Source organism: Lissotriton helveticus, chromosome 3_2 (assembly GCF_964261635.1).
Source record: "Lissotriton helveticus chromosome 3_2, aLisHel1.1, whole genome shotgun sequence".
NCBI classification, from domain to species: Eukaryota; Metazoa; Chordata; class Amphibia; order Caudata; family Salamandridae; genus Lissotriton; species Lissotriton helveticus.
The window spans coordinates 28,606,653-28,632,907 of NC_136062.1; the positions used below are offsets into that span (position 1 = coordinate 28,606,653).

General features: G+C 45.3%; 1 protein-coding gene and 1 long non-coding RNA gene across 2 annotated transcripts in view; one reads left to right on the forward strand and one right to left on the reverse strand.

Annotated features, from left to right (window-relative positions):
- LOC144826435 (transient receptor potential cation channel subfamily M member 7-like) overlaps window positions 1-1,485 on the reverse strand; it is a 2,236,140-nt gene extending 2,234,655 nt beyond the window's left edge. Inside the window, exon 1 of the mRNA XM_078684762.1 lies at window positions 1,267-1,485. Within this exon, the coding sequence (XP_078540888.1) occupies window positions 1,267-1,269 (3 nt within the window). The 5' untranslated portion in view covers window positions 1,270-1,485. The remainder of the gene's footprint in view (window positions 1-1,266) is intronic.
- LOC144826438 (uncharacterized) overlaps window positions 1-26,255 on the forward strand; it is a 665,527-nt gene that overhangs the window by 42,179 nt on the left and 597,093 nt on the right. The gene's annotated exons all lie outside the window — the stretch shown is intronic.

Genomic DNA, 26,255 nt, shown 5'->3' on the forward strand with positions numbered 1-26,255 from the left:
GCCGAGGCTCTCGCCTCTTTTCAGAAAACACTCATAGACCTCTATACTCTTGACTTGCTGCTTTAGGATGGTCTTATTTGCTTTCTGATGATATCGCACAAGTCATTTGCCATAATCATTGTGGGCTTTTTAATTGAAAGACTACTGGTACTTCCTCTACATCAGTGTTAAAGTAGCAACCAGGTCAAATTCCAGTTTTCAACTCTGGAATGCCTCGCCACGGGCAATTTACGGAGAAATGCTGTTGCTGCCTTTAAGTAGAATCCAAGAACGCTCATTTTACCCAAGGCAAGATAGAATTCGCTTACACTTTTCATTCTGAGCTATTATTATATCCCGAGTACAAGACTTTTCCCCCACAAATCCCCAAGCAGTCAACATAGAGAGAATATCACTCCATATTACCGTACAGAATGTGCGTGCATACTACAGTACATTTCAAGATTTCTATCAAGTTTATTCGAGTAACATTTTAAAAACGTAATTGCAGGTGAAGAGGAGAAAATATCATACTGAGTTGTGGAACTTGTGTGGTTTTGTAACAAGATAGCGAACGAATAGGATACAAGGTTTCACTTGTAAACAGTATAAGCACTCAGCACGTTTAATCAAAATTCGGTATGGCGTAGAATTGTCCCGTGGCAGGTATTTAAACACCAGGGAGGTAAAACAATGCAGAGGGCAATTTGGTTTTTCTGTAAATGTAGAATACTTAGCAATTAGCGCATCTTAGTACTTTTCGCAGCAATTCCCAGTTTAAGTTAAAGTTGTATTCACAACACTCGTGTACATGGATGTGTACATGTCATATACATACAGGGCTGCCAAGCGCTTTCAAGGAGCACATGCCTTATTTTAAACAGTGGATCATGAAGAACTTGCCACTACAGTCCCTTGCCGTGCCCTAAGGGGCTGTAAAATAGAACGGAGAATTCAGGAAATGCCATTTGTTTAATCTCGCTTAAAGACTGTTCTGAAGAGGCGCACAGGGCAGCATTTTTAAAGAACCAATTGTGGCTATAGTGCCTTCCTTGGAAGTGCATCAGCAGTGACAGCTTATGGAGCACTCCAGTTACCCTAAACATTCCACTGACAGGCGCACACGCAGCACCTACCACATAGGCAGGCTCGTGCTTCTGACAGCTTGGGCACGCGCTTGGTCTCGCGCTTTCCCTCTCACTCTTCCCCCACCCGATAAATGCCCGGTTTAAAAGGGCTCAGCGGTTAGTGACGGCGCTAGCTCCGCTCTCTTTTCTGGCCCCTTACCATTCTCTTCACCGTTCACACTTAACAGCAGCTCTCGCGGGACCCTGAGCCATCTATCGTGCGTTTTCTGTTGGTTGCGGGTGCTAGAAGCCCGAATAAAGGTTGCACACTGTACCACCTCCGCTCCAGCACCAGCGGAAGGTGAGTTTTTCATAATTGTGCGACTCCAGACTGGCAGAGGATGACGGGGAGGAGGGGATCACATGGCTGTGACGCGATGACGCAGCCTTAGGTCGAGGACGCGCTCGTGTGGGAGCGTAGCGCGTAATGTAAACTGCTTGGCGGGAGAGTTTAGCTGGCGTTTGTGCAGGGGCAGTGACAGCTCGGTTTCTGCTACGGATATTCCCTGGCAGGTTGTCTATCGGCTCTACCGGTATTTTGATGTCCCGACCGAGACAATAATAAGTACAATCACCGAAATACGATATTTGTATCCCTTATCTGTACATACTTCAAAGAGCAAATATCAAAAGAAAACACTTTTAAATGCGTTTAATATGCTTTAATGATCCATAACTAAGTAAATAAAGACAGAACTGTAATGCTATAAATTAATGCATACGATTATATTTAAAGTCTTATTTAGTATCACATCCAGGCTTTTGCAGACTTTTAAAACAACAACAAAGGGCTGGTATTTTTCTCTTGGAAAAGTTAGCGAGAATGGCCATGCAGTATCTTCCAACTTAAAAATCTTATGCCAGGGAATAGTAGGCTGCTTTCTGGGCAAATTGATTTGGGGCTTTCCTAAAGCTATATGTATCAAGAGGGAGGTGTAATGACCTGAGTCCTGCAAGAGTGGAACCCAGGGTTTCGCGCGAAAGGGCCTGCAAACATTGTATCAACCTCTGGCCAGGTGTGGCCAGAGTATATAAACAAACATTGAAAATGCAATAGGTCTCGCCTTTGATTAAGTTAAAGCTATTTGCTTTGCTAATGGTATTGTATAGCAAAGCAAATGACTTTAACTTAATGAAAGGCGGGACCTATTGCATTTTTAACACTTGTTTTCCTTTTCATGCAGGCAGATTAGATTATGTGATTCAAGGAGAAGGAGAGCATTCGGCACAGGGAAGTCCTAAGTGCAGCAGCCCTCCCAGTCTTGGTGCCGAGATAATCATCCAATAGGGTCGCACTCTGCTCCACCCGGCAGCTGGTATGCCCCTAAGCACTATGGTAAGTGTAGTTCCGTTCAGCGTGTGTGCTTCATTTTAGAGTCCCGTGTGTCTTCACCGTTGTGCTGGCCATCCCTGGACACGTGTTTCTGGGTCGTTACCCTTCGTCAGCAGGGAAAAGGCATTCGTATGGGGTTGCTGCATGGGCTGCCAAAAGTATTCACAGGTCTGGTACCTCTCCACGGCGCGCAGGTGCGTGATCCCGAGCTCGTCAGCTCTACCGGCTCAAGGGAGCCTACACAATTAATAATCATCCAATGGGGTCGCTGATGAAGGACAATAATCCTGAAACACCGGTGTCCAGAGTTGGCCTGCAACCTTGCATTACACTACGGAACTTTTGAAAAGCGCACCCGCTTTTAGAAAACTGCATTTACCATGATGCTTTGGGGTGTACCCGCTGGAATGGTGGAGTAGTGTGCGACCTATGAACTTTTTACGTAAATATGGCGCCCTCGAGCCACTGAGCTGACGAGCTCAGGTAACGCCCTACGCGCCCGGAGAGGTACCAGACCTGAGAACACTTTGGCAGCCTGCACAGCAACCCCTGAAAATCTACCTACACCCTGCTGATGAAGGACAATAATCCTGAAACACCGGTGTCCAGAGTTGGCCTGCAACCTTGCATTACACTACGGAACTTTTGAAAAGCGCACCCGCTTTTAGAAAACTGCATTTACCATGATGCTTTGGGGTGTACCCGCTGGAATGGTGGAGTAGTGTGCGACCTATGAACTTTTTACGTAAATATGGCTCCCTCGAGCCATTGAGCTGACGAGCTCAGGTAACGCCCTACGCGCCCGGAGAGGTATCAGACCTGAGAACACTTTGGCAGCCTGCACAGCAACCCCTGAAAATCTACCTACATTCTGCTGATGAAGGACAATAATCCTGAAACACCGGTGTCCAGAGTTGGCCTGCAACCTTGCATTACACTACGGAACTTTTGAAAAGCGCACCCGCTTTTAGAAAACTGCATTTACCATGATGCTTTGGGGTGTACCCGCTGGAATGGTGGAGTAGTGTGCGACCTATGAACTTTTTACGTAAATATGGCTCCCTCGAGCCATTGAGCTGACGAGCTCAGGTAATGCCCTACGCGCCCGGAGAGGTACCAGACCTGAGAACACTTTGGCAGCCTGCACAGCAACCCCTGAAAATCTACCTACACTCTGCTGATGAAGGACAATAATCCTGAAACACCGGTGTCCAGAGTTGGCCTGCAACCTTGCATTACACTACGGAACTTTTGAAAAGCGCACCCGCTTTTAGAAAACTGCATTTACCATGATGCTTTGGGGTGTACCCGCTGGAATGGTGGAGTAGTGTGCGACCTATGAACTTTTTACGTAAATATGGCTCCCTCGAGCCATTGAGCTGACGAGCTCAGGTAACGCCCTACGCGCCCGGAGAGGTACCAGACCTGAGAACACTTTGGCAGCCTGCACAGCAACCCCTGAAAATCTACCTACACTCTGCTGATGAAGGACAATAATCCTGAAACACCGGTGTCCAGAGTTGGCCTGCAACCTTGCATTACACTACGGAACTTTTGAAAAGCGCACCCGCTTTTAGAAAACTGCATTTACCATGATGCTTTGGGGTGTACCCGCTGGAATGGTGGAGTAGTGTGCGACCTATGAACTTTTTACGTAAATATGGCTCCCTCGAGCCATTGAGCTGACGAGCTCAGGTAACGCCCTACGCGTCCGGAGAGGTACCAGACCTGAAAATACTTTGGCAGCCTGCACAGCAACCCCTGAAAATCTACCTACACTCTGCTGATGAAGGACAATAATCCTGAAACACCGGTGTCCAGAGTTGAATCAAATAAAATTAAATGACTTGTTGGTCACAATACATAAGCACATCAGTCCAATTCCAATTGTCGTGGAGTCTTCGTTATTGGACAGGATAACAGAGAAGGAAGTTCTTGTTTTTAATTCTCTTTATTTTGAAGTTGCGTCAAGAAATAAATGCAGAATCAACAAAAACAGCCAACACGTGTTTCGTCAGTACCATCAGTCGGTACCGTGACTTTCTCAAGGCATAAATATATATATAGTGCGTGTTATTACTCTGTTTTATCGAGTTGTTCGAAATATTTTATTTGCGCCGCATTTTGGGGTTATAATTTAGAGGGGACCGCTCACCTGCACCATAATAGCCATTTGCACCGCTGTTTGGCGGGTCCCGGGTTCCGGGTGATGACTTTGGGTGGGTGACATCTTGGGGGAGGAAGGGTCGTGTTTGGCCGCCATTTTGGTCGGCACTCTAGCTGCAGCGGGACGCGCCTGCCGCTTTGCCGCTATTTAAGACGGCCTGAAAGGGGGACTCTTCCCTTCAAAGTAATTTGCCACCATTTCGAAGCTGCTCTTTTAATTATTTCATGCCTGTGCACTAGCGCGCTGCAGTAGCGCATTTGCGTGTTATTACTCTGTTTTATCGAGTTGTTCGAAATATTTTATTTGCGCCGCATTTTGGAGTTATAATTTAGAGGGGACCACTCACCTGCACCATAATAGCCATTTGCACCGCTGTTTGGCGGGTCCCGGGTGATGACTTTGGGTGGGTGACATCTTGGGGGAGGAAGGGTCGTGTTTGGCCGCCATTTTGGTCGGCACTCTAGCTGCAGCGGGACGCGCCTGCCTCTTTGCTGCTATTTAAAGCTGCCAAATGCTAACGCGCAGCGTTTGCGCGCAGCGGGCGCGCCATAGGCACGCCGGAGGCTCGCCAGAGGCGAGCCCATCTGCCCCCATCCGCGACCTACCGGGGCCTGGGGCCAGGACCCCTGGTCCCCGTCAGCTGTATACTAGAAGAGAGTTGTTGGAGGTAAATCAGGGGTATTTACATCTCAGCCAGATATGTATAGATACACTTCGTCAGGAGGGGCTGCTGAAATGTCATGGCATCAATTCTGGTTTTAACTCAGACTGCCTGGCACAAGGTCTGTGCTACGGTCTTTTAAACACGCGTTCCTTACAGAAGCACAACCTGGAAGTGTTCTCCCTACTACAGGACGGAGAGTTAGATTTCCTGGGTATTACGGAAACATGGTTAGAGGACTCCTCGGTGCCAGACTTGGTAGCCTCTATCCCGACTAATTTTTCATCATTTTGCCTCAACAGAGCAGGTACCATGAGAGGGGGGGGGGGGAGTGGCCCTTCTATATAGTACACGCCTGAGGGGCGAAAGATTCTTTGCTGAAACCCTGGGAGGGGCTGAGGTCCTGGGCGTCAAGCTCGGGCTAGGGATGGACTGCTGGATTATTTTGCTAGTCTACCGATCCCCCTGGGCGCTGCCGGTTTTCCCGGATCTATTCCTGGAATTGGTCCAGGATGTTCGATCTCGATATAACAACGTAATCATCATGGGTGACTTAAATTTCCATTGGGATAAGTCCCCAAGGGAAGGCCAAGCCAACCAGATAGATGAGGCGCTCAGGTCCTTTGGGTTAGCTCAGAGGGTAATGGGCCCTATGCATGAGAAGGGCCATACCCTGGATCTCGTCTGGATTACAACCCCAGAACATGGCCGGGATCATGGCCTAGCAGAGGCACAGCCTTGTGCATGGTCAGACCATTATTTGGTGAAAGGTAGGATATTGGTTGACAAACAGAGGGGGAAGCCCGGAGCAGGGTGGAAGGTCGTGAGGAAATGGAAGCATATAGATGGGGATGATATGGTAGCTCATCTCCTAGCTCGTCCTCTGATTAATAAGACGGAACAGAATCCAGACATCATGTACAAAGATCTAACAGACAAACTAAACGGGGTAGTGGATCTCTTGGCACCAGCTCGACGAATGAAGCTGATAGACAGAGGAGCAGGACCCCCGTGGTATAATGAATCTCTTAGGGGAAAAAAGAGGGCGCTACGTAAATCTGAGAGAGCATGGCGGAAGGGCTATAGCCTCAACGCACGGAGTTTGTACTTGCAGGAGCTGGCCTCTTATAAACAGGCGATCTTGATAAGGAAAGCTGAGTTTTATGAGGACAGGATCTCTAGAGCCTCGGATCCACAGAAAGAAATTTTTAAGGTCCTTACTGAACTCAGGAAAAACATGGAGCAGATTCCCGAGTTTAAGCAAGAAGACTGCCAAAAATTCCAGGACTATTTCTCCAATAAGATTGAAGATCTCTTATCGGAAATTGCTACCACTCCAATTCTGGACTGTCCTTTGCAGACGGTCCCGGTCATCCATCCTGTTGATGACCCCTTGGTCACCCTGCCCTTGATTACAAAGGACAGATTGACAAATCTTGTGGGGCGGGTTAAATCTGGCTCTCGGGCCGACCCCTGTCCCCCAGAGGTCTTCAAATTAGCCATGCCAGGTATCGAGGAAGATGTTTTAACTCTCCTCAACAGTTCTTTACAATTAGGACCCGCCTCCTTTAAGGAGGCACGGTTGATCCCCCTGCTGAAAAAGATGGGGGCAGACGTAAATAACTTAAAGAACTTTAGGCCGATCTCTCAGCTACCATTCTTGGCCAAAGTTTTGGAGCAGCCTGTCCTTACGTTTCTCGCTGACCATCTGGAGAAAAATGGCCTACTCGAGCAAAACCAGGCTGGGTTCCGTGCGCATCACAGCACGGAGCTAGTGATGCTATCCATCCTAGATGAGTTAAGGAATAGAGCTGACAAGAAACTTCCTGGGGCCCTGGTGCTATTAGACCTCTCCGCGGCTTTTGACACCGTTCGTCATAGCCAATTGATGCTGCGGTTGAGGGACTCTGGCATCCAGGGTACAGCACTTGTCTGGCTCTCTTCTTTTCTCCAAGGGAGAACTCAGAGAGTTCAACTGGCGGATCTATCTTCCACCATAGTGCCAATTACTTGTGGTGTTCCACAAGGTTCTGCCCTTTCCCCTCTTTTATTTAATGTTTATTTGCAACCCCTGATCTCGGCCCTTAACCAGATGGACTGTCAAAGCTATAACTATGCCGACGATACCCAAATTGTCATCCAAATGGAGGACTGCTCGGATGCACACGTAAGAATGCAGAATATCCTAAGATACACTACTAATTGGATGTCTCTGAATTCTTTGAAAATCAATCCGGATAAGACAGAGGTTACAATTGCAGGCAACCCCTGGAACGATCGGTTCTGGCCAGAAGATCTTGGAACACCTCCAGAACCCGCAGTAGTAGTAAAAAGCCTGGGCATCTCCTTGGATGGTAGTTTGTCGATGCAAAGGCAAGTCTCTGGGGTGGAGGGCACGTGTGTAGGTCTTCTTCGACAACTCAGGAAAATTTCCTCACTCTTGTCCTTTACCACCCTAAGACGCGCAGTCTCTGCCATGATCCTAGGGAGGATGGATTATGGTAATTCACTGTATGCAGGGCTCCCTCAAAAACAGTTGAACCGCCTGCAGACTGTCATGAATGAAGCGGCCAGATTGATTTTTAAGAAACCGCGGAGATCGCATGCATCCCCTCTACTGCGGGAAGCACCCCTTACATCGGATACATCGCATCGCGCTGACATTGCAACGCGGCGATTACATCGTGGCCGTCATCACATCGCATGTCATCAGGACGCATGCAACTGCATCGCATTTACATTTACATCGCATGCAAGTGCATCACATTTGCTAACGATGACATCGTGACAGCATTCAACTAAAGCGCGTTGCCTTTAATGTGTTTATGACAATGACATCGTGACAGCGGGCACAATTATTGAAGTAGCGCATATTCAACTAAAGCGCGTTGCCTTTACTGTGTTTATGACAATTTACATTAAATGGGAAGCAGCGCACAATGTTTATTTAAGTCATAAAATGGAAATTGTGTTTCTTTAACTAAACAAGCAAAGCAGCACAAACGATGACATTGTGACATTATTGAAGTATTGCAATATGCGAGCACATGACAATTTACATAAAATGGGAAGCAGCGCATATGCGAGCACAATTCGAATTTGGAAGTATGTTTATAAAGCAGCGAATTGTACATTAGCGCATATGCGACTTCAACTAAAGCACGTTGCCTTTACTGTGTTTATGACAATTTACATAAAATGGGAAGCGCATATGCGAGCACAATGTTTATTTAAGTATTTAAGTCATAAAATGGGAATTGTGTTTCTTTGACACTGTGTTTATGACAATTTACATAAAATGCGAAGCAGCGCATATGCAAGCATTATTTAAGTAATAAAATGGGAATGAAAATGGGAATTTAAAATTGAATTAAAAACGCAATATAAAGCAGCGAAACATCAGCGTCAATCACTGCAACAACATGTGGTCTGACGGAAACATAGACAGACTTTGGTGCTGTCAGACAAGGTTCAAACCTCCTACCATCCACTCATAGCAAGAGCATATATATTTTATAATTAATCCGCTGCTAGCAGTTATCAATTCAGTCTGCTGACGGTAGTATGCGCATTGTGCATCTTCCATAGTGTGTCCCTACATGCCCTCCCAGCCCCGTCTGGCTTCGTTGTTGGTAAGCGTTTGTGATGTGAGGACACTCCTGTAGTCTTAAAACCACGTGTGATGGGCCTTCAGTTTGAAGCATATTATGCAATGGGATTAGTACTGGTGGCTCCTCAGGGAAGCTAGGGGTAGTCGTTTTAAAGTCCTGTCTTAGCCATAGGTACATAATGATCTCAAGGGGAGTGGAGTTATTTTCAGTGAAAAATTCTTCCCTAATTTGGAATCTCCCCTCTACATACAGAGCCCACCAGGTGCGCAGATTGTGGCGTTATAGCATACGACGGCATTACGCTTCATGCGTTACCCGAAGATTGTATTGGTATTTCAATGGCAATGCCGGTGAATACACCATAAGGTGGCTGTAGCTTTTTTGCAATGCTTTTTCAGGCCTCATTCGTACAAACAATGGTTGATTCCTTCCCTACAGCTGTCTGTCGTTCCTTCCTGAGAAAACCAGAAAGTGGCACAGGTGCCATGTACCCCAGGTCCACTGCCAGGTGTGGCAAGAAGGGATGAGGATTGTACCAATATGTTGCGTAATGTTATTGGCACTTAAATAATATAGTTCTGGCTCCAGAGGGTTTTTTGAGGGTATCCCACTTGCTTCTGGTTGCTTGCCCCCACAAGCCAGATGTATCAGTTGGGTACTCAGGCTCTTAAAGAACTGGCGTCTTGGGGTATGTGATATGTTTATGTGATGCCTGGCTAAGTAGGTCAAGAGATCTCTTCTCTTGCGCTGAGCTTTCAGCCCCGTACGTTCCATGTCACCAAATTCAGGCCCGTCTGTTGCCTGTTACCTTTCATCTGTTCACGATCTACTAATGAAAGCTGGGTCCTTGCCCCTCCAGGGGCTGGTTTTCCTTGGTCTGAGTGTGTATCTCAATTCAAATGCTGCTCTACTCGGTGTTCATTGTGAAGCTTGTTGGCCCTTACATCGGCTTCCCCAACATGCAATGTACTATTCATCCCGCCCTCCCTGTCCCTCTAACGGTCCAAAATGCCTAAGTAACAAACAAGCAGCTTGGTACGGCAAGATTAAGGGTACTCCGATCTCCTCCATGTTTGATTGCTGTACTGCCATGTCTACTCGAGAGTTCGGAGTTTCAACATTTTTAATATTAGTGAGATTGCTGCATTTGGAATAGAAAAGTATAACCCAGATTAAAACATAATGCTTTCGGAGGAGCAAAACAGTTGCCCTGTCCATGTTCTTAGGTGAGAGAATTCCTGCTGGGGCATGACACCAAGGGGGCATAGCTGAAGCTCCTCCCAGCTGTAGCTACATGGGTGGAGGGTGTCCAGGACATGCGGGAAGCACCCCTTACATCGCGTTGTCATGTCGCGCGATGTAATGTCGCCGATGTGATGCGCGATCCTAGGCCACGGCCGCATTTGCGTCGCAACGACGTGCGATGACAAAATGGCCGATGTAAGTGGCATTGCGATGTATTGGCCGCGATGCGAACAGCCGCGAGGAATTTGAATACGATGGATCGTCATACAACCCTCTACTGCGTGAACTCCACTGGCTACCGGTCAAACAAAGGGTTCTGTTCAAAGGGCTTTGCATTACGCATAAAGCCCTGTACGGAAAGGCGCCAAGTTACATCAAAGCCCGTCTGGCCTCGTACAAACCTGGCAGAGGGCTGCGCTCCTCGGATGCTTCCCTGCTAGTTCAACCGCGTTATAAATTGTCCACCCTGGGTGGTCGTGCTTTTTCTAACATCTTCCCAGCTGTGTGGAATAACTTACCCACTGAACTGCGTAAAGAATCCAACTTGTTGCCCTTTCGAAAAAAATTAAAAACAGTGCTTTTTCAGCAAGCCTGGGGTGTGCTGTAAATTTGATTATCAGCCACAGAATTTGGTTGGCATTTTACCTGGAAAAGCGCTTAGAGACCCCGGGGTGATTACGCGCTATATAAATTAAATAAATAAATAAATAAATAAATAAATATAGCTGGGGTGAAAGCCAGGACATTCATTTTCAGAGGAGATGGAATTCCAAGAAAGCAGTTGTGACAATGAAAAGGCTTCACCCTAATCGTGGTACCGTGCCACAATCTAAATTTGAAATGGTGATCATCCACTGAAGCGCTGCCCCAAAGTATCTATAGGCTGCAATTACGCAGAGAGGTCCGCATAGTAACGAGACCGGAAAAACAGCGTCACGTGACTTATGCCTCGAGAAGGTCACGGTACCGACTGATGGTACTGACGAAATACGTGTCGGCTGTTTTTGTTGATTCTGCATTTATTTCTTGACGCAACTTCAAAATAAAGAAAATTAAAAACAAGAACTTCCTTCTCTGTTATTCTGTCCAATAACGAAGACTCCACGACAATTGGAATTGGACTGATGTGCTTATGTATTGTGACCAACAAGTCATTTAATTTTATTTGGTTCCTAAGGATTGTGCTCTTTTTTGACCCCTCCCCTGTAGCTGTATTAAAGCACTGATAAAGAAAAACATTTTTTTTACACAAGGGACTATATTTATTACTAAACTAGCAGCCTGTCCCGACGTTGTCCGGGTATGAATTGCTGCCGGCCAGTAGTATATTGTTTTGTAGGATTTCGTTTTGATAGCATTTCTTATCTGTGACAGGCCTGTGAATCGCTCCGATTCACAATGCACTGCTGATGCACTTAAGAGTGCGCGTTATGTAGTGTGTGAACTCGAGTTTCCCTACTTTATTTTTCCTTGCAATATTATATAGCGCAAACTCGACAACATGGCATGAGCACAATATACATTACAGAAAAACACATTCATTTGTGGCAGGCACGGGGAGACAAAGAGATTTGCCTGGAATCACAGGATGTTGAGCTGATGCCGAGATTCGAACGTAGCTCCCCAGCTCTAAAGTTCGCAATTCTAGAACTTGTGGCAGGAGGTGTGTCTAAAAGTGTATGTCGGTGCTGGCCATCAATGAGAGAGACCTGTGCATTTTTCAAATGGGTGGTAAAAAAATATGAGTATGTTGCTGGAGATGTGGGCCGCCGTGCCACCAATATACTTACCGGGGGAGGGTAAACACCCATTATTCCGCAACTTTCTTTCCGCATACCATCACTCCGCATACTTTCATTACTAAAGTACCATGACTCCGCAATGCCATTATAACGCATGGCATTACATTTTATATGCTTTTACCACGCATACATTTACAACGAAATTCGTTGTAAATGCATGAATGGTAAAAGCATGTTTTTTTTAATGTTTGGATAAGGTAAGTATGGGTATAGGGGTATATGTTTTGGGGTACTGAGGTATATGTTTTGGGGTGTTTGGGAATTTTAAGGGTTCAGATATAGTTTTGGGTTATGGGGTACAGGGGTAGTTTTAGGGTTTAGGGATAGGTTTGGGTTTTGGGGTACAGGGGTATTTTTAGGGTTCTGGGTTAGGTTTGGGTTTTGGGGTATAGGGGTATTTTTAGGGTTCAGGGGTAGGTTTGGGTTTTGGGGTACAGGGGTATTTTTAGGGTTCAGGGCTAGGTTTGGGTTTTGGGGCACAGGGGTATTTTAAGGTTCAGGGGTAGGTTTGGGTTTTGAGGTACAGGGTTATTTTTAGGGGTCAGGGCTAGGTTTGGGTTTTGGGGTACAGGGGTATTTTTAGGGTTCAGGGGTAGGTTTGGGTTTTGGGGTACAGGGGTATTTTGAGGGTTCAGGGCTAGGTTTGGGTTTTAGGGTACAGGGGTATTTTAGGGTTCAGGGGTACGTTTGGGTTTTGGGGTACAGTGGTATTTTTAAGGTTCAGGGCTAGGTTTGGGTTTTGGGGTACAGGGGTATTTTTACGGTTCAGGGGTAGGTTTGGGTTTTGCGGTACAGGGGTATTTATAGGGTTTAGGGGTAGGTTTGGGTTTTGCGGTACAGGGGTATTTATAGGGTTTAGGGATAGGTTTGGGTTTTGGGGTACAGGGTATATTTATAGGGTTAAGATGGGTTAGTGTTTAAGGGTGTTGGGGTATTTTAAGGAGTAAGGGTGGGTTATGATTATGGGGTGAAGAGGTATTTAAAGGGAGCAGGGTGGGATTAGCACACGATATGAGACATGGCATGAAGGGCGGAACGTACCACACGCCCCCAGCGTTTGTCACGCCCCCAGCACAACGCAGACACGCCCACAAAGGACTACTTTGCTGGCACGGTTCTTTTACCTTTTAAATGTATATGGTGGGCGTCTGCATAGCCTATGTCCTTCTGCTACAACTGCCCTTTCCAACGCTGGGTGTTGTGATTGGTGCTGTGGTTCCTGAGATTACCCGCCTCAAAGGTTTGGGCTCTCTCTTTATTATATTAGTATAGATAAAAACAAATATCATTGCACAATATTTCCTTATAATTTCTAAAACCATTTCATAAAAACGCATACATAAAGGAAGATAATATCATATGGCTACAACAGTCCTCCAGGAGAAAAAACAAAGACAACAAACTTTGTCTTATAAGTGTTAATTTGGATCCTATGTAGACAACAGAGGGCATAGATCTTAATTCCCTGTCACCAATACACTGTTGAACTTTCCAAATTTAACAGAAAAGTAGAGCGTCAACGCGTTTCAGTGGTATATTTTCAATCAAACCACCTTCATCAGGACAAGAGTAATATGTTTCTCCTTAACACGGTTTTTGTCTCACCTAGTCCGTGCAACCGCACATCTGTGAGAATATTCCCAGTCTATAGAGGGGTATGTAGTCCCATATTTGGAATTGAGGCCGTTCTTGATTTGATTTGATTTGATTACTGAATTTGTAAAGCGCACAAATGCCCTAGGGCATCTTGGCGCTAAGAGTGCCTATGCCTGCCGGAGGTGGGAGAAGAACAGTGCGCTAGAAGAGCCAGGACTATGTTGAAAAGAGCCAGGTTTTTAAAGTCTTTCGAAAAGATAACAGGGATGGGCTATTTTTTATTGGTACTGGTATCTGGTTCCAGGTTTTAGCTGTATGCAGCAAAAAGCTTCTCCATCCCAACTTAGTTGTTTAAATCCGGGAGTCTTGAGTAGCTTAGCACTGCTGGATCTAAGAGTCCTCGGCGGATCATACAGTTTCAGGTTAGTTTTCAGAAAATGAGAGCCTGACCCATGCAAGGCCTTATATGCCAGGCATGCTGACTTGAATTCAATTCTTTTCTCCATCGGCAGCCAGTGGAGACTTCTCATTCTGTGGGCCACCGGCTCGAACCTAGGGATGTCCAGAACTAACCTGGCTGCAGCGTTCTGGAGGCGCTGAAGCTTTAGCAGTAACTGTTTTTGAAGCCCTGCATACAGAGCATTTCCGTAATCCATTTTAGATAGTGCCAGCAAAGTTACTAGGGTTTTGCAGGTATCTAATGGGATAAAAGGCAGTAGCTTTCTTATCAACTTCAGAGTGTGCCACACAGAGGAGTAGAGTTTATTAATCTGGGCCCTAAATGTTAGTTTGGAATCAAACATGAACCCCAAATTCCTTACATTGCCCACTGGAGACGGACAGCTGCCTAAACTGGCAGGTCACCAATTGAGTGACCAAATGCTAGGTTCAGCCCCCAGCAGCATAACCTCTGACTTATCTCCGTTTAGTTTTAGGCAATTTAATTGCATCCAGCGGCTGACCTGGTCCATACAAAGCCTAAATCTGTCTGCTGTCTCGTCTGTGTTGTTCGAGATAGCCACCACTATTTGGGTGTCGTCAGCATAGGATACGGGGAGAAATCCGCAGTTCCTAATAATAGTTGCTAATGGGGCCGCATATATATTAAAGAGGGTAGAACTTAGGGACGAGCCCTGCGACACCCCCTAGGGGGATTTAAAGGATTTAGATGAGTAATCCCCTAGCTGAACAGTGAAGGATCTCTCACCCAGAAAAGAGGCCAGCAATGCGATTGCAGATGCATGCAGTCCTATTTCTTCTAGACGGGTCAGGAGTATGTCATGATTGACGGTGTCGAAGGCTGCCAATAGTTCTAAAAGGATTAGGGCAGCCTTCCCACCTCTGTCCAGTATACTCCTGATCTCCTCCGCTGCCATAATCAGAGCGGTTTGAGACCCATGTTCCTCCCGGAACCCGTATTGTGATACATCTAATGCCTGGGAGACCCTAATGAACCCAGAAAGCCGTGTGTTAAAAAGCTTTTCTAATATTTTGGCCGTGAAGGGAATTCTTGAGATTGGTCTATAGTTTGCTACGGGTCTAGGTTAGGCTTTTTCAGGAGTGGCCGAACAGAAGCAGATCTCCACACCTTTGGGAAACAGTTTGCCTGTATTATTTTAGCGAAGACCAGCTGGAGTTGTATACTGAGCAGCTCTGGGAACATATGCATGACCTATGGAAGACAAAGGTCCATAGGACCCCCTGACTTAGTTGTCAGTATAAGTTTATATATCTGTTCTGCGGAGGGGGCTGTAAACCGAAATTCTATTTTAACCGGTTCTGTGTGCCTAGCCGGGCTAATCTGTGATTTTCCTTTTATTTGGTTGACGGTGTTAGGGGTGGTGATGGATTCGTAAATTAGTTTCACTTTGGCAATAAAGAAGTGCCCCAACTCGTTATATAGTCTTGTTCTTGAGATGCCCTTCATGCCCTTGGTCTTCTCCTATTGCCAAAGATTAGCAATATTTAAAATCTACCCTCAAAGTTATTTACAGCAATCGTTGGTTTACCATCTGTTTGCTGTATAGCTTTTTGCGGGCTTTCTTCTGATTAAAACAACAGTGTTTGTCTCAACCTGCACCCAATATATACTTCCTTTTTGATCACGGGGTATCGTGTTGTTGTGGCTTTTTAATCCAACGACCGTTTTCCCGGGTATCGCCTCTGGGTCGCGGTGCAAGCAATCAATGGGGGAAAGGCAAGGTCTGTTAAAAGGTGCCACGAATAACAGGGGGCCGATAGACAGAGATACAAATAGACAAGAGGACATACACCGTCCTCTGGCTCAGAAATGGGAAAAGGAGAGAGACTTCGATTGAGAGCCGAAGACAACTGGACACTGGGGCAGGTGGCGCAGACAGCGTGGAACGCATCTGGAAGTTGTGACACCTGCACTGTCATGCATTTTAAATTCAAACTAACATAAACTTAATAACGCCAACCAGTCGGTCATTGTGAACACTTGCACAGGAGGTACGGCTTTAAAGTACACGCACGTGTACGAGGCACAGCGTTAACTCCTGGGCGTGCACGTGCAGTACAGAACACCACCGCGTGCACATGCTCAAGTCACAGCTGTAATGAGGGGTGCCTGAACACCCCAGGAGCAGCTGGTGTGTGCTCCCTCGGTGGTACCCCGTACAGCACCCATGTCAAAGAGATCACTCTGGGTGCCGATGGTATCCGCTCAACGCGCACACCCACCCCCCAACACACACACACCCTTCCCTTCACTGTGCACTTCTGTGGTAGGCTAGGAGGCCCAGATCTGGTATTCCGGCCTGCAGCAAACTACCCGCCCAGCTGTCTGAACTCACATTAACACCACCCACGCACATTCCCTTCTTGCTCACACTCGGTCATTTGTGCGCGAGCATGAGAAACCGCACTACACCCAACGCACACGCTCAGCATTGCTCGGACTCTCTGTGAGCGTCACCTGTGCTCCAGAGTGAGAAACCGTACACCCCTCACATACACATGCATTCAGACACACTCGCATGGTCTTGGTCGTGGCGCTATAACTCATGCGCTTGTGTAAGAAACTACGAAGCCAAGACTCCACCCCGCCACACAGGCACCTACGGAAGCATGCACGGGACTGCTGGCCGCTGTAGCCGGCGGACCAAGTGAGGAGCTATACCACATATGACGGTACAAAAGGGGGTGGTGATGGACGGAGCATCTGAAACAATCAAACACTCACACCCAGTCAACAGATCTGGGTTTAATCCATCGCCGTTCTTTAGCCCACTCTGCTACCCCAGTTCAGAGATGGCCATATGCAAATCAGTCTGACCCTGTGCCTCATGGGAATAGTCCAGCCTGAACTGCCAAGCCATGACTTCCCTGGACCTGAAACAAGCTTCCTAGGACCGGTTTCTGGCATTTCATCCGTCTTCAGCCAGGCTTGCTTGAATCCAGTGGCAAAGTGAGCAAGGGACTCAGGTCTGAGCATTCCCTGCCAACTTATGGCGAACAAAGCAGTACAAAAGGGGGTGGTGATGGACGGAGCATCTGAACCAATCAAACACTCACACCAGGTCAACAGATCTGGGTGTAATCCATCACCGTTCTTTAGCCCACTCTGCCACCCCAGTTCAGACATGGCCATATGCAAATCAGTCTGACCCTATGCCTCATGGGAACAGTCCAACCCGAACTGCCAAGCCATGCCTTCCCTGGACCGGAAACAAGCTTCCTAGGACCGGTTTCTGGCATTTCATCCGTCTTCAGCCAGGCTTGCTTGAATCCAGTGGCAAAGTGAGCAAGGGACTCACGTCTGAGCATTCCCTGCCAACTTATGGCAAACAAAGCGGTACAAAAGGGGGTGGTGATGGACGGAGCATCCGAACCAATCAAACACTCACACCCAGTCAACAGATCTGGGTTTAATCCATCACCGTTCTTTAGCCCACTCTGCCACCCCAGTTCAGACATGGCCATATGCAAATCAGTCTAACCCTGTGCCTCATGGGGACAGTCCAGCCCGAACTGCCAAGCCATGCCTTCCCTGGACCGGAAACAAGCTTCCTAGGACCGGTCCTAGGATGCTTGATTCCTGTCCAGGGAAGACATGGCTTGGCAGTTCGGTCTGCACTGTTCCCATGAGGCACAGGGTCAAGACTGATTTGCATATGGCCATGTTTGATCTGCGGTGTCTTGGTGAGAAAAATAAAGATGAATTAAACCCAGATCCGTGACTGGGGGAGAATGTTTTGCCATTGTGCAACATTCCATCCATCATATTGTGTGTTTTGCTGTTCACCCTATGTGGGAAGGTTATGCCCAGACGTGGGTCCCGTGCTCACTAAGCCACTGGAGTCAAGCTATCCTGGCTGAAGACGGCTGATAGCCAGAAACGGGTCCTAGGATGCTTGATTCCGGTCCAGGGAAGACATGGCTTGGCAGTTCGGTCAGCACTGTTCCCATGAGGCACAGGGTCAAGACTGATTTGCATATGGCCATGTTTGAACTGGAGTGGCTTAGTGAGCAAAAAAAAGATGGATTAAACCCAGATCTGTGACTGGGGGTGATTGTTTTGCCATTGTGCAACATTCCATCCATCATCTTGTGTGTTTTGCTGTTCACCCTATGTGGGAAGGGTATGCCCAGACGTGGGTCCCGTGCTCACTAAGCCACTGGAATCAAGCTATCCTGGCTGAAGACGGCTGATAGCCAGAAACCGGTCCTAGGAAGCTTGATTCCGGTCCAGGGAAGACATGGCTTGGCAGTTCGGTCTGCACTGTTCCCATGAGGCACAGGGTCGAGACTGATTTGCATATGGCCATATTTGAACTGGGGTGGCTTGGTGAGCAAAATAAAGATGGATTAAACCCAGATCCGTGACTGGGGGTGAATGTTTTGCCATTGTGCAACATTCCATCCATCATCTTGTGTGTTTTGCTGTTCACCCTATGTGGGAAGGGTATGCCGAGACGTGGGTCCCGTGCTCACTAAGCCACTGGAGTCAAGCTATCCTGGCTGAAGACGGCTGATAGCCAGAAACCGGTCCTAGGAAGCTTGATTCCGGTCCGGGTAAGACATGGCTTGGCAGTTCGGTCTGCACTGTTCCCATGAGGCACAGGGTCGAGACTGATTTGCATATGGCCATGTTTGAACTGGGGTGGCTTGGTGAGCAAAATAAAGATGGATTAAACCCAGATCCGTGAATGGGGGGGAATGTTTTGCCATTGTGCAACATTCCATCCATCATCTTGTGTGTTTTGCTTACCACATATGACAGCATGATGAGGAGAAACCCACAGCTCCTCTCCTCAGAGTGCTTGAGTCTACAGAAGGCACGCACTGAGAGCAGGCCAGGCATCATTTAAAGGCGAGCCTGGGAGAGAAGCAATAGGTATGGACTGAAGCAGTGAGAAGCGTAAAGGAAGAGCAGCATTAATGCTGGAGCATGGTGCAGGCAAATGAAAGAGCATTGATGTAAGGGGACAAGGGGATAAAGAGAGTGGTAGCATTACATGTGGTGTCACTAGGGGAAAGGAGGGAGCAGAGGTAAAGGATAGCTATGGCTTTCATGGGAGTGAATGTGGGCAGCTGTGCTCCTGGGGGAGCAAGAATAGGAATGACGAAACAAACTACCAAAGGCGCGTGGGATTTCTAAATCACCAGAGGCGCATCATGGAACGATCAGCAGTAGTGAAGAAGCAGGCACAAATGCAGCCAATGGTGAACAGTATCACAGGGAGCACTGAATACAGGGAAGGAGGAGGGAATGGAGAATAAAAACACAGAGAAGTTGTGAAAGGCTATAGTGCACCCCAGCACCTCTGCTCCGTCCTGATCTGACCCACCTCAATCCACAGAGGCCATTCAATGAATGAACATCCAGACCACACTTGTGGTTGGCGGTTCCATCAGCCAGGTGCTAATACATCAAGACAGGCACTGGTCCATCTAGTTATGGTCCAGGTTGGCTTCTACAAACCATGAACTACGGACACGTACCCACATTAAGAACCACTGGCATTTCCTAAGCCACAGAAAGCACACACATGAATGAAGCTTTCTACAGACACTCAGATGGGCATCGATTTCGGTCAATAGAGTGTGAAAGTACATTAAAGGGGGAAATCTCCAGACGCCTTTATGAAATCACTCACTGAAAACCAATGACAGTAATCAGATTGCTTCTAGACTCCCAAACAGCTAACAGCCAAATCAAAATAATAAAGCACATTGTTTCAAATGCAACTCAGGAACGGCACATGGAGTGCTCCGAGATCAGTTCTATTGGCGAATGTGGCATATAATAAAGTACATTGTTTCAAATCAACCTCACGAACGGCTTAGATCGGTTCTATCAGCGCATGTTGAGACCTCATCTCGTGCTGCACATTTTACCTTCCATTGACAATAAAACAGTTGCTCTCGATTTTGGGTGGTTTAGTAGCGAGGGAGAAGCCTTCCGTTTAAAATGCGTGACAAGCGCATCTAAATAAAACAAGCTCTACCCAATTGGCCCGTGCTCACAATGACAAAAAAAAGTGCGTCCCAGATAATGTAGGAGACTGTGTCAGGCCGCAAGTGAGAGATCCAATCCCGGTAGGCGGGGCCAAAAGTCAGTCAGTCAGTCAAAAATTTACTTTATTTGGTTTATCACAACCATAAAGCATATACGTACAAAAATGCAATTTAAGATAGCAACAGTTAAAAGTACATTTCGGTAAAAAATGTTTTCTCATTATTTAATTAAACACTTTAACCCAGACCTTATCTGTGCTCTGTTTCTACTTTTTGAAGCTGGGTCTCTAAAGAGATCATGAATTTTACCCCGCGGCATATTAGGATGTTTGAACCTGCTCCCATCCAGCTGGTCACAGCTTGCCTGCAGGTACGAATCTGTATCATGTTAAAAATTGGTTTCAGTAAAATTTTCCTCTTTTCTTTGGAGGACTCACATGTACACAGGAGGTGGCACAGGGTCTCACTGTGATAATTACATAGTCTAATTCCTGGTGTGTGTCCTTCCATGATGGGATCAAGTCTTTGGAGAAATGGTCGCCCATTCTGAGGGCCATAAATTTTGTTTTTAAAGATAGCCGGAAGTGCGCCATGAGGTAGGGCTGAGGTTTTAATCGTTTGTACGAGTTTAAAATGGTCCATGCATGTCGCCGTTTGGCCAGAGTCTTTTTATCTTCTACCAAAGATAGTGCTTTTGTATTTAACTTGCAAATCTTTTTAAAGGATGTTTTTTCCGGTGGATTTTTCCAGATCTCCTCTATTTTGAGAGTTTCTAATGATGCTCGCAGATCATTACCCCATGAGTTGGATTCCTGTTGGTCATATTGTTTTTTAATTTCTTGCCAGCATAAGTTATTTAAAGATCCTATTTCCGCCGATCTCAAATTCCAGCACCATTTCACTAGGGCTGCTTTCCTTTGGTATATTTGATTTTGCAACCCAAATTCCAGCCTTATTTGGGCCGGGGCTGCTCCTTTGTATAAGTGAAACACAGCTTTGTATATTTTTGTCTGGAGGGTATTTAAAATGGCTGCTTCCTTCCCATGCCATATTTCCAATCCATATGAAAGGGATGGTAAGACTTGGGCTGCCATTACTTTTAGCAGGTGGTCGTATGATGGACATTGCAGTTTCTTTTGGAGAACTTTATACGCAAAGCTCAGTGATTGTGCTTTAGCAGCAATAATTCTTTTTTGGTCTGAAAGGGACATGTTTTTACTTATTGTAACCCCCAAATATTTGTAAGCGGTTGTTTCCTCGATGTATTTGCCTTTTGTGTGCCACTTGAAAGGTCTTCTGCTAGTGCCCGTCAATCTCACCACTTTTGTTTTTTTGATGTTTAATTCCAGGCCTTCTCTCTCGAAGTAGTCTGTTAATTCGGATATTGTTCTTTGTAGGCCTATTGGTGTTTGGCTTAGGACTACAATATCGTCCGCATATTGGAGGAACTGGATGCTTTCATTAGCCAATTTGGGCGGATGTCCGTTCACATTCTTGAGTTGGTCTTTCAAATCGGCCAGATATATATTGAAAAGGCTTGGGGAGAGCCCGCAGCCCTGTTTGAGGCCGTTGGTTATTTTTAGTTCTGCAGATATTCTTCTTCCGTCTCCCAGTTTTACTTTTGCCCATGTTCCGCTATATAGTGCCATTATTGTTTCCGTTAGTGCCGGCGGAAGACCCCCATGGTCCAGTTTTTTCCATAGGCGTTTTCTGGGGACTCGGTCGAAGGCGGATTTCAGGTCCATGAAGCAGGCTATTAATCCGGTCTTCCTTTTCCCTGCTCTTTCGATTAATAGTGACAGAGCTGACAGATTGGTTAAGCAGCCCATGCCTTCCCTGAAACCGGTTTGGAAATTGGGTATTATATTGTTATCCTTTATCCATTGTCGTAGTAGAGACAATATGCAAGATGAAAAAAGCTTTGCCTCCACGTCGATTAGAGCTATTAATCTATGATTCCCAGGTTCCATTCTGCTTCCACTTTTATAAAGAGGGTGGAAGATGTTTCCTTGCCAGGACAGTGGGATCTTTTTTTCTTTATGAATGTAATTAAATAAAGATGTCAGGTAATTTGCCCAGAAATCGATGTCATATTTAAATAGGGCATTTGGCATTCCATTTGCGCCGGCAGCTCCTTCCGCTTTCAAATTCCGTATTAGGGTGGTTAGTTGTTTGACAGTTGTCAATGGCGCTTGCTCTTCTTGGGCCGTGCCTTCCGGCTGGTTGTTTTTCCATTGTCCAAGAACTATTTCTTTTTGTTCTTGACCTTTTTTGAGTTTTTTTAGATGTTCCTATATTGATTGGATAACTCTGGGTGTTGTACAAATTGTCGATATAGGCGGCCCATGTTTTTTCACTTATTCCTATATTATGTTGACCAACAGCTCCTTTCGATAATTTGTTTATTATATTCCAAAATTCTCCACTGTTTGGTAGTTTGCTTGTTCTTAAAAGTTCTTCCCAGATTTCCTCTGTGTAAGCTTTTTTTTGCTTTTCTGCAATCCTCTTTATATTCTTTCCTCATTTTTTGTATATCTTTATTGTCTACTTCTTTTCCTAACCTTTTTTCTACGGCCATTGTTCTTAATTTTTTCGCAATTTCTCTTTTCTTATCTCTTAGGTTGATGTTATACCACGGCTCTTTATTTGCTTTGTGACCGTGAACTACTGGTGTATTTACCGCAAATTTTCCTAGCACAAATTTGTGCAAGTTCTCCCATTTTGTTATGGGTGATTGATTTTCTATGGCGTCCAAAAAAAATCTGTGTTCCCGTACTGAGTCCATTATTTCCTTTTTTACTGGGCCTTTGCTCTTGATTTTCTTCAATTTGTATATTTCCGGAATTGCGGTAAGGAATTCTAATTGCGTTCTCTCTTCAATGGTTTTCCTCATTGTTGTCTCTTGTGGGAAGTGATCGCTCTCTGGTCGAATCTGTATTCCAAAATAATCTATGTTCTTTTTTAGTTCATTGCTTATTAGGGTGAAATCAATTGTGGAGTTCTTTTTGCCACTGGTAAAAGTGGTTTTGGCGGGTATGTCTCCCTCCGTATTTCCATTTAGAATTGTTAAACCTAGAGGTTCCAGATCACTCCAAATATTATGGGTTTTATCCTTGGTCCAATTGGCTTTTATTAGGTTACAGTTGAAGTCACCGGAGATGAATATCTTGTGGAATTGATAAGTTCTGTGTAAGGTTTTTATCAGATTTATTAGAGTTAGAGCTTTTTTCATTTTTGTGACCTTATCTGGGTGGATGTATATTTATAAAATCTTTATTTCGGCAAAATAGCCATAAAAGACACATATATATACATACATAAAACAGAACGAATTAAATTCAAGTTTTCAATTCATCAAAGAAGAAACATACATAAACGTTTTTACTAAGAAAGGTCGCCAATCAACAATCTCCTTATAAACGTTTTAACAGTAAAAAGTTCATTTTAGCGTAATTCAATTTAGCAACAGAAGTGCACAACAGGGTATACCTCCTTGGAGAATCTGACACATTTAATCAAAGCATTTGACCCAATCTTTTCCGACTAAAGAAAACTGATGTTAAAAATCTACTAATACTAAACACAATGAACTGGGCAGTGTTCGTTTTAACAATCCTATATGCTGTATGACAACTTCTAGTTCCTAGGAGAGCACACATAGGTTTTAGCCATTTTTTCCGTGCTTTTATGTAAGCATTGCATACAAAAAGCATGTGAATTTCATTCTCCAAACAGGAGGCAGAGCACATAGGACATATTCTGTTATTATCAATTGTACATGCCGTATTTTTCTTTGACCATCGTTCTAGATTGGAAGATAACATAAGATTCCCGTATCTGAATTTCAGATAGAGGGTCTTGGCCACAGGAGGCTCAACCTCATCCAGAAATGTTTCAAAACAAGGTTCATCTTTAAACAATAGGAATTCTTTAGTTAGGGTCCCAATTCTGCTCTCGTATACAACCTTGTTATTCATATAGGACCAAAAAACTCTCTTCACCATGGTTTTTGCAGATGGTGGCAGGTTCTCAGGGTGTTCCCAAAAAGAGTACAACCCCAACAGTTTAAACCATTTTTGTATATGCCCAAACCATAGAATGGAGTTAAAAGTGTTGAGGTTTAGTACCTCTTGAAGGCTATTCCTATAGTCCAACAATTCAGGGGTGGACCAAACTCTGATCCAGAACATCAAGGGTCTTAAAATTGTAAAGTGATCAGTACGTTTAAAATTAAGGTCAAGTTGGAGGGGGATTAGGGGGGTGCTAGTAGGAACCCTTACAACAGATCTCATAAATTTGTTATCCAATCCTTGGAAACACTCTTTGGCCCAGGGACCCCAGATTTCAGCCCCGTATAGAGAGGCAGATTGGATTTTGAATTTGAAGAGTTCAAGAGCAGGTGTTGCACTCTTACTCATACTAGCATTCAATTTACTCATTATAGGTTTGGCATTTTGAGCATATACCACCCTACTCTTCTCAATTTGGGCCTTCCATGTTAACTTTGAGTCAATTGCCACCCCCAAGTAAGAAAAATTGTCAACAACTTCCAGAGTTTGACCATTCAGAGTCAAGATCCCTCTATCTGGTCTGCTAGGGTTTAATGCCATACATTTCGTTTTGCTAGTGTTTATTTCCAGGCCTTTTTTTTCACAGTAGCCACTAAATGAGTTTAAGATTATCTGGAGGCCCCTCTTGGTCTGGGATATAAGGATGGTATCATCCGCAAAGAGCAGCGCGGGTACTCTCTCTCCATTTAGCTGGGGTGAATCGTTCTTACAGGCATTTAAATATTCAGGAATATCATTAACAAATATAGAAAATAGAGTGGGGGCCAGGACACAACCCTGACGAACGCCGCGCTCGATTGGAATGTCGCAAGACAATTCGCCATTTGGTCCCCATCTAATGTTGGCATGGTTTCCAGCATGTAACTCAATTATTTGGCTTAGCAGACACCCTGGCATCCCGGCTTTTTTCAAGGAACCCCAGAGCAGATTTCTAGGAACAAGATCAAATGCAGCTCTAAGGTCAACAAATGCTACATACAAGTGACCTTTCCTAATATGTACATACTTCCAGTAAATACAACAGAATCTGAAGACCTGATCTAATGTACTGGTCTTAGACCTAAAGCCAGCCTGAAATTTAGTAAAAATCTGTGACTCCTCCAGCCAATCATGCATTCTAAATAATAGATGCTTGGCATAGAGTTTCTGCAGGGTGTCCATTAAGCTGATGGGCCTATAATTAGAGGGATCAGACTTGCTACCCTTTTTAAAAATTAGTACCACTTCTGCTGCACGCCAGCTTGCAGGAAACGAACAATCAACAGATAAAACATTAAATAAACAATTAATATAAGGAGCCCAAACTTCAATTGCATGTTTGTAAAGGTCACCAGGTATTTTATCCGGACCAGGGGCTTTACTGCTTTTTAGTTCGTTAATTGCCTTCATTGTTTCTTCCAATGTAAAATCAAGGCATTCAGGAGGTGGGGGTGACCATGAGTCCTCAACAGCAGCACTGTCATATTGTTTATACAGGGATGTGAAGTGGTTTACCCATGTTAATTCATCCAAGAAAGTGTCCTTAACTGCTCTTCCTGCATGCCCCCCATTGGCAACCAACCTCCAAAAGCCAACATTATCGTTTATTTTGGCAGCAGCCAACAGATCTGCCCACAGGAGCTCTTCCCAGGCTTTTTTGGAACCCTTTACGACGTACTTGTATTCTTCCCTTGCAAGTTTAACATCCAATTTAGAACCCTCTTTCATTGCAGTCAGAAGTTTCCTTTTGGCCATCTTACACGAACGATCAAACCAAAGCTTCCCATGGCAACCCATCCTTATATTTTGCTGATGCTTCTTTGGCATTTTAGACATGTGAATCTTGAGCTTGTCAAAGAAAATTTTGTGCAATTCAACAAAATGCGCATAGTTCTCAGTTAGGAGAGGATAGCCAGCCATGAGGCCAAAGATCGAATCAAAGAGAGAATAAACAGCTGCAAGGGTTTTGCCATCTGATAGCAGGTGTGGCCATTTTAGAGCACGTCTGTTGTTATTGATGTGTACATTTTCACATGGTGCATCTACTGTTTCATTGGGCATAGAATCACTGAACATATGTGCTTCAATATGGAGTTCCAGGGGAAAATGATCACTCTCAACCCTGTTAGATACTCTAAAGTCCACCATAAAGTGCCAGATGCTCAATGATACAACAATAAAATCAAGCCTACTTTCAGACTT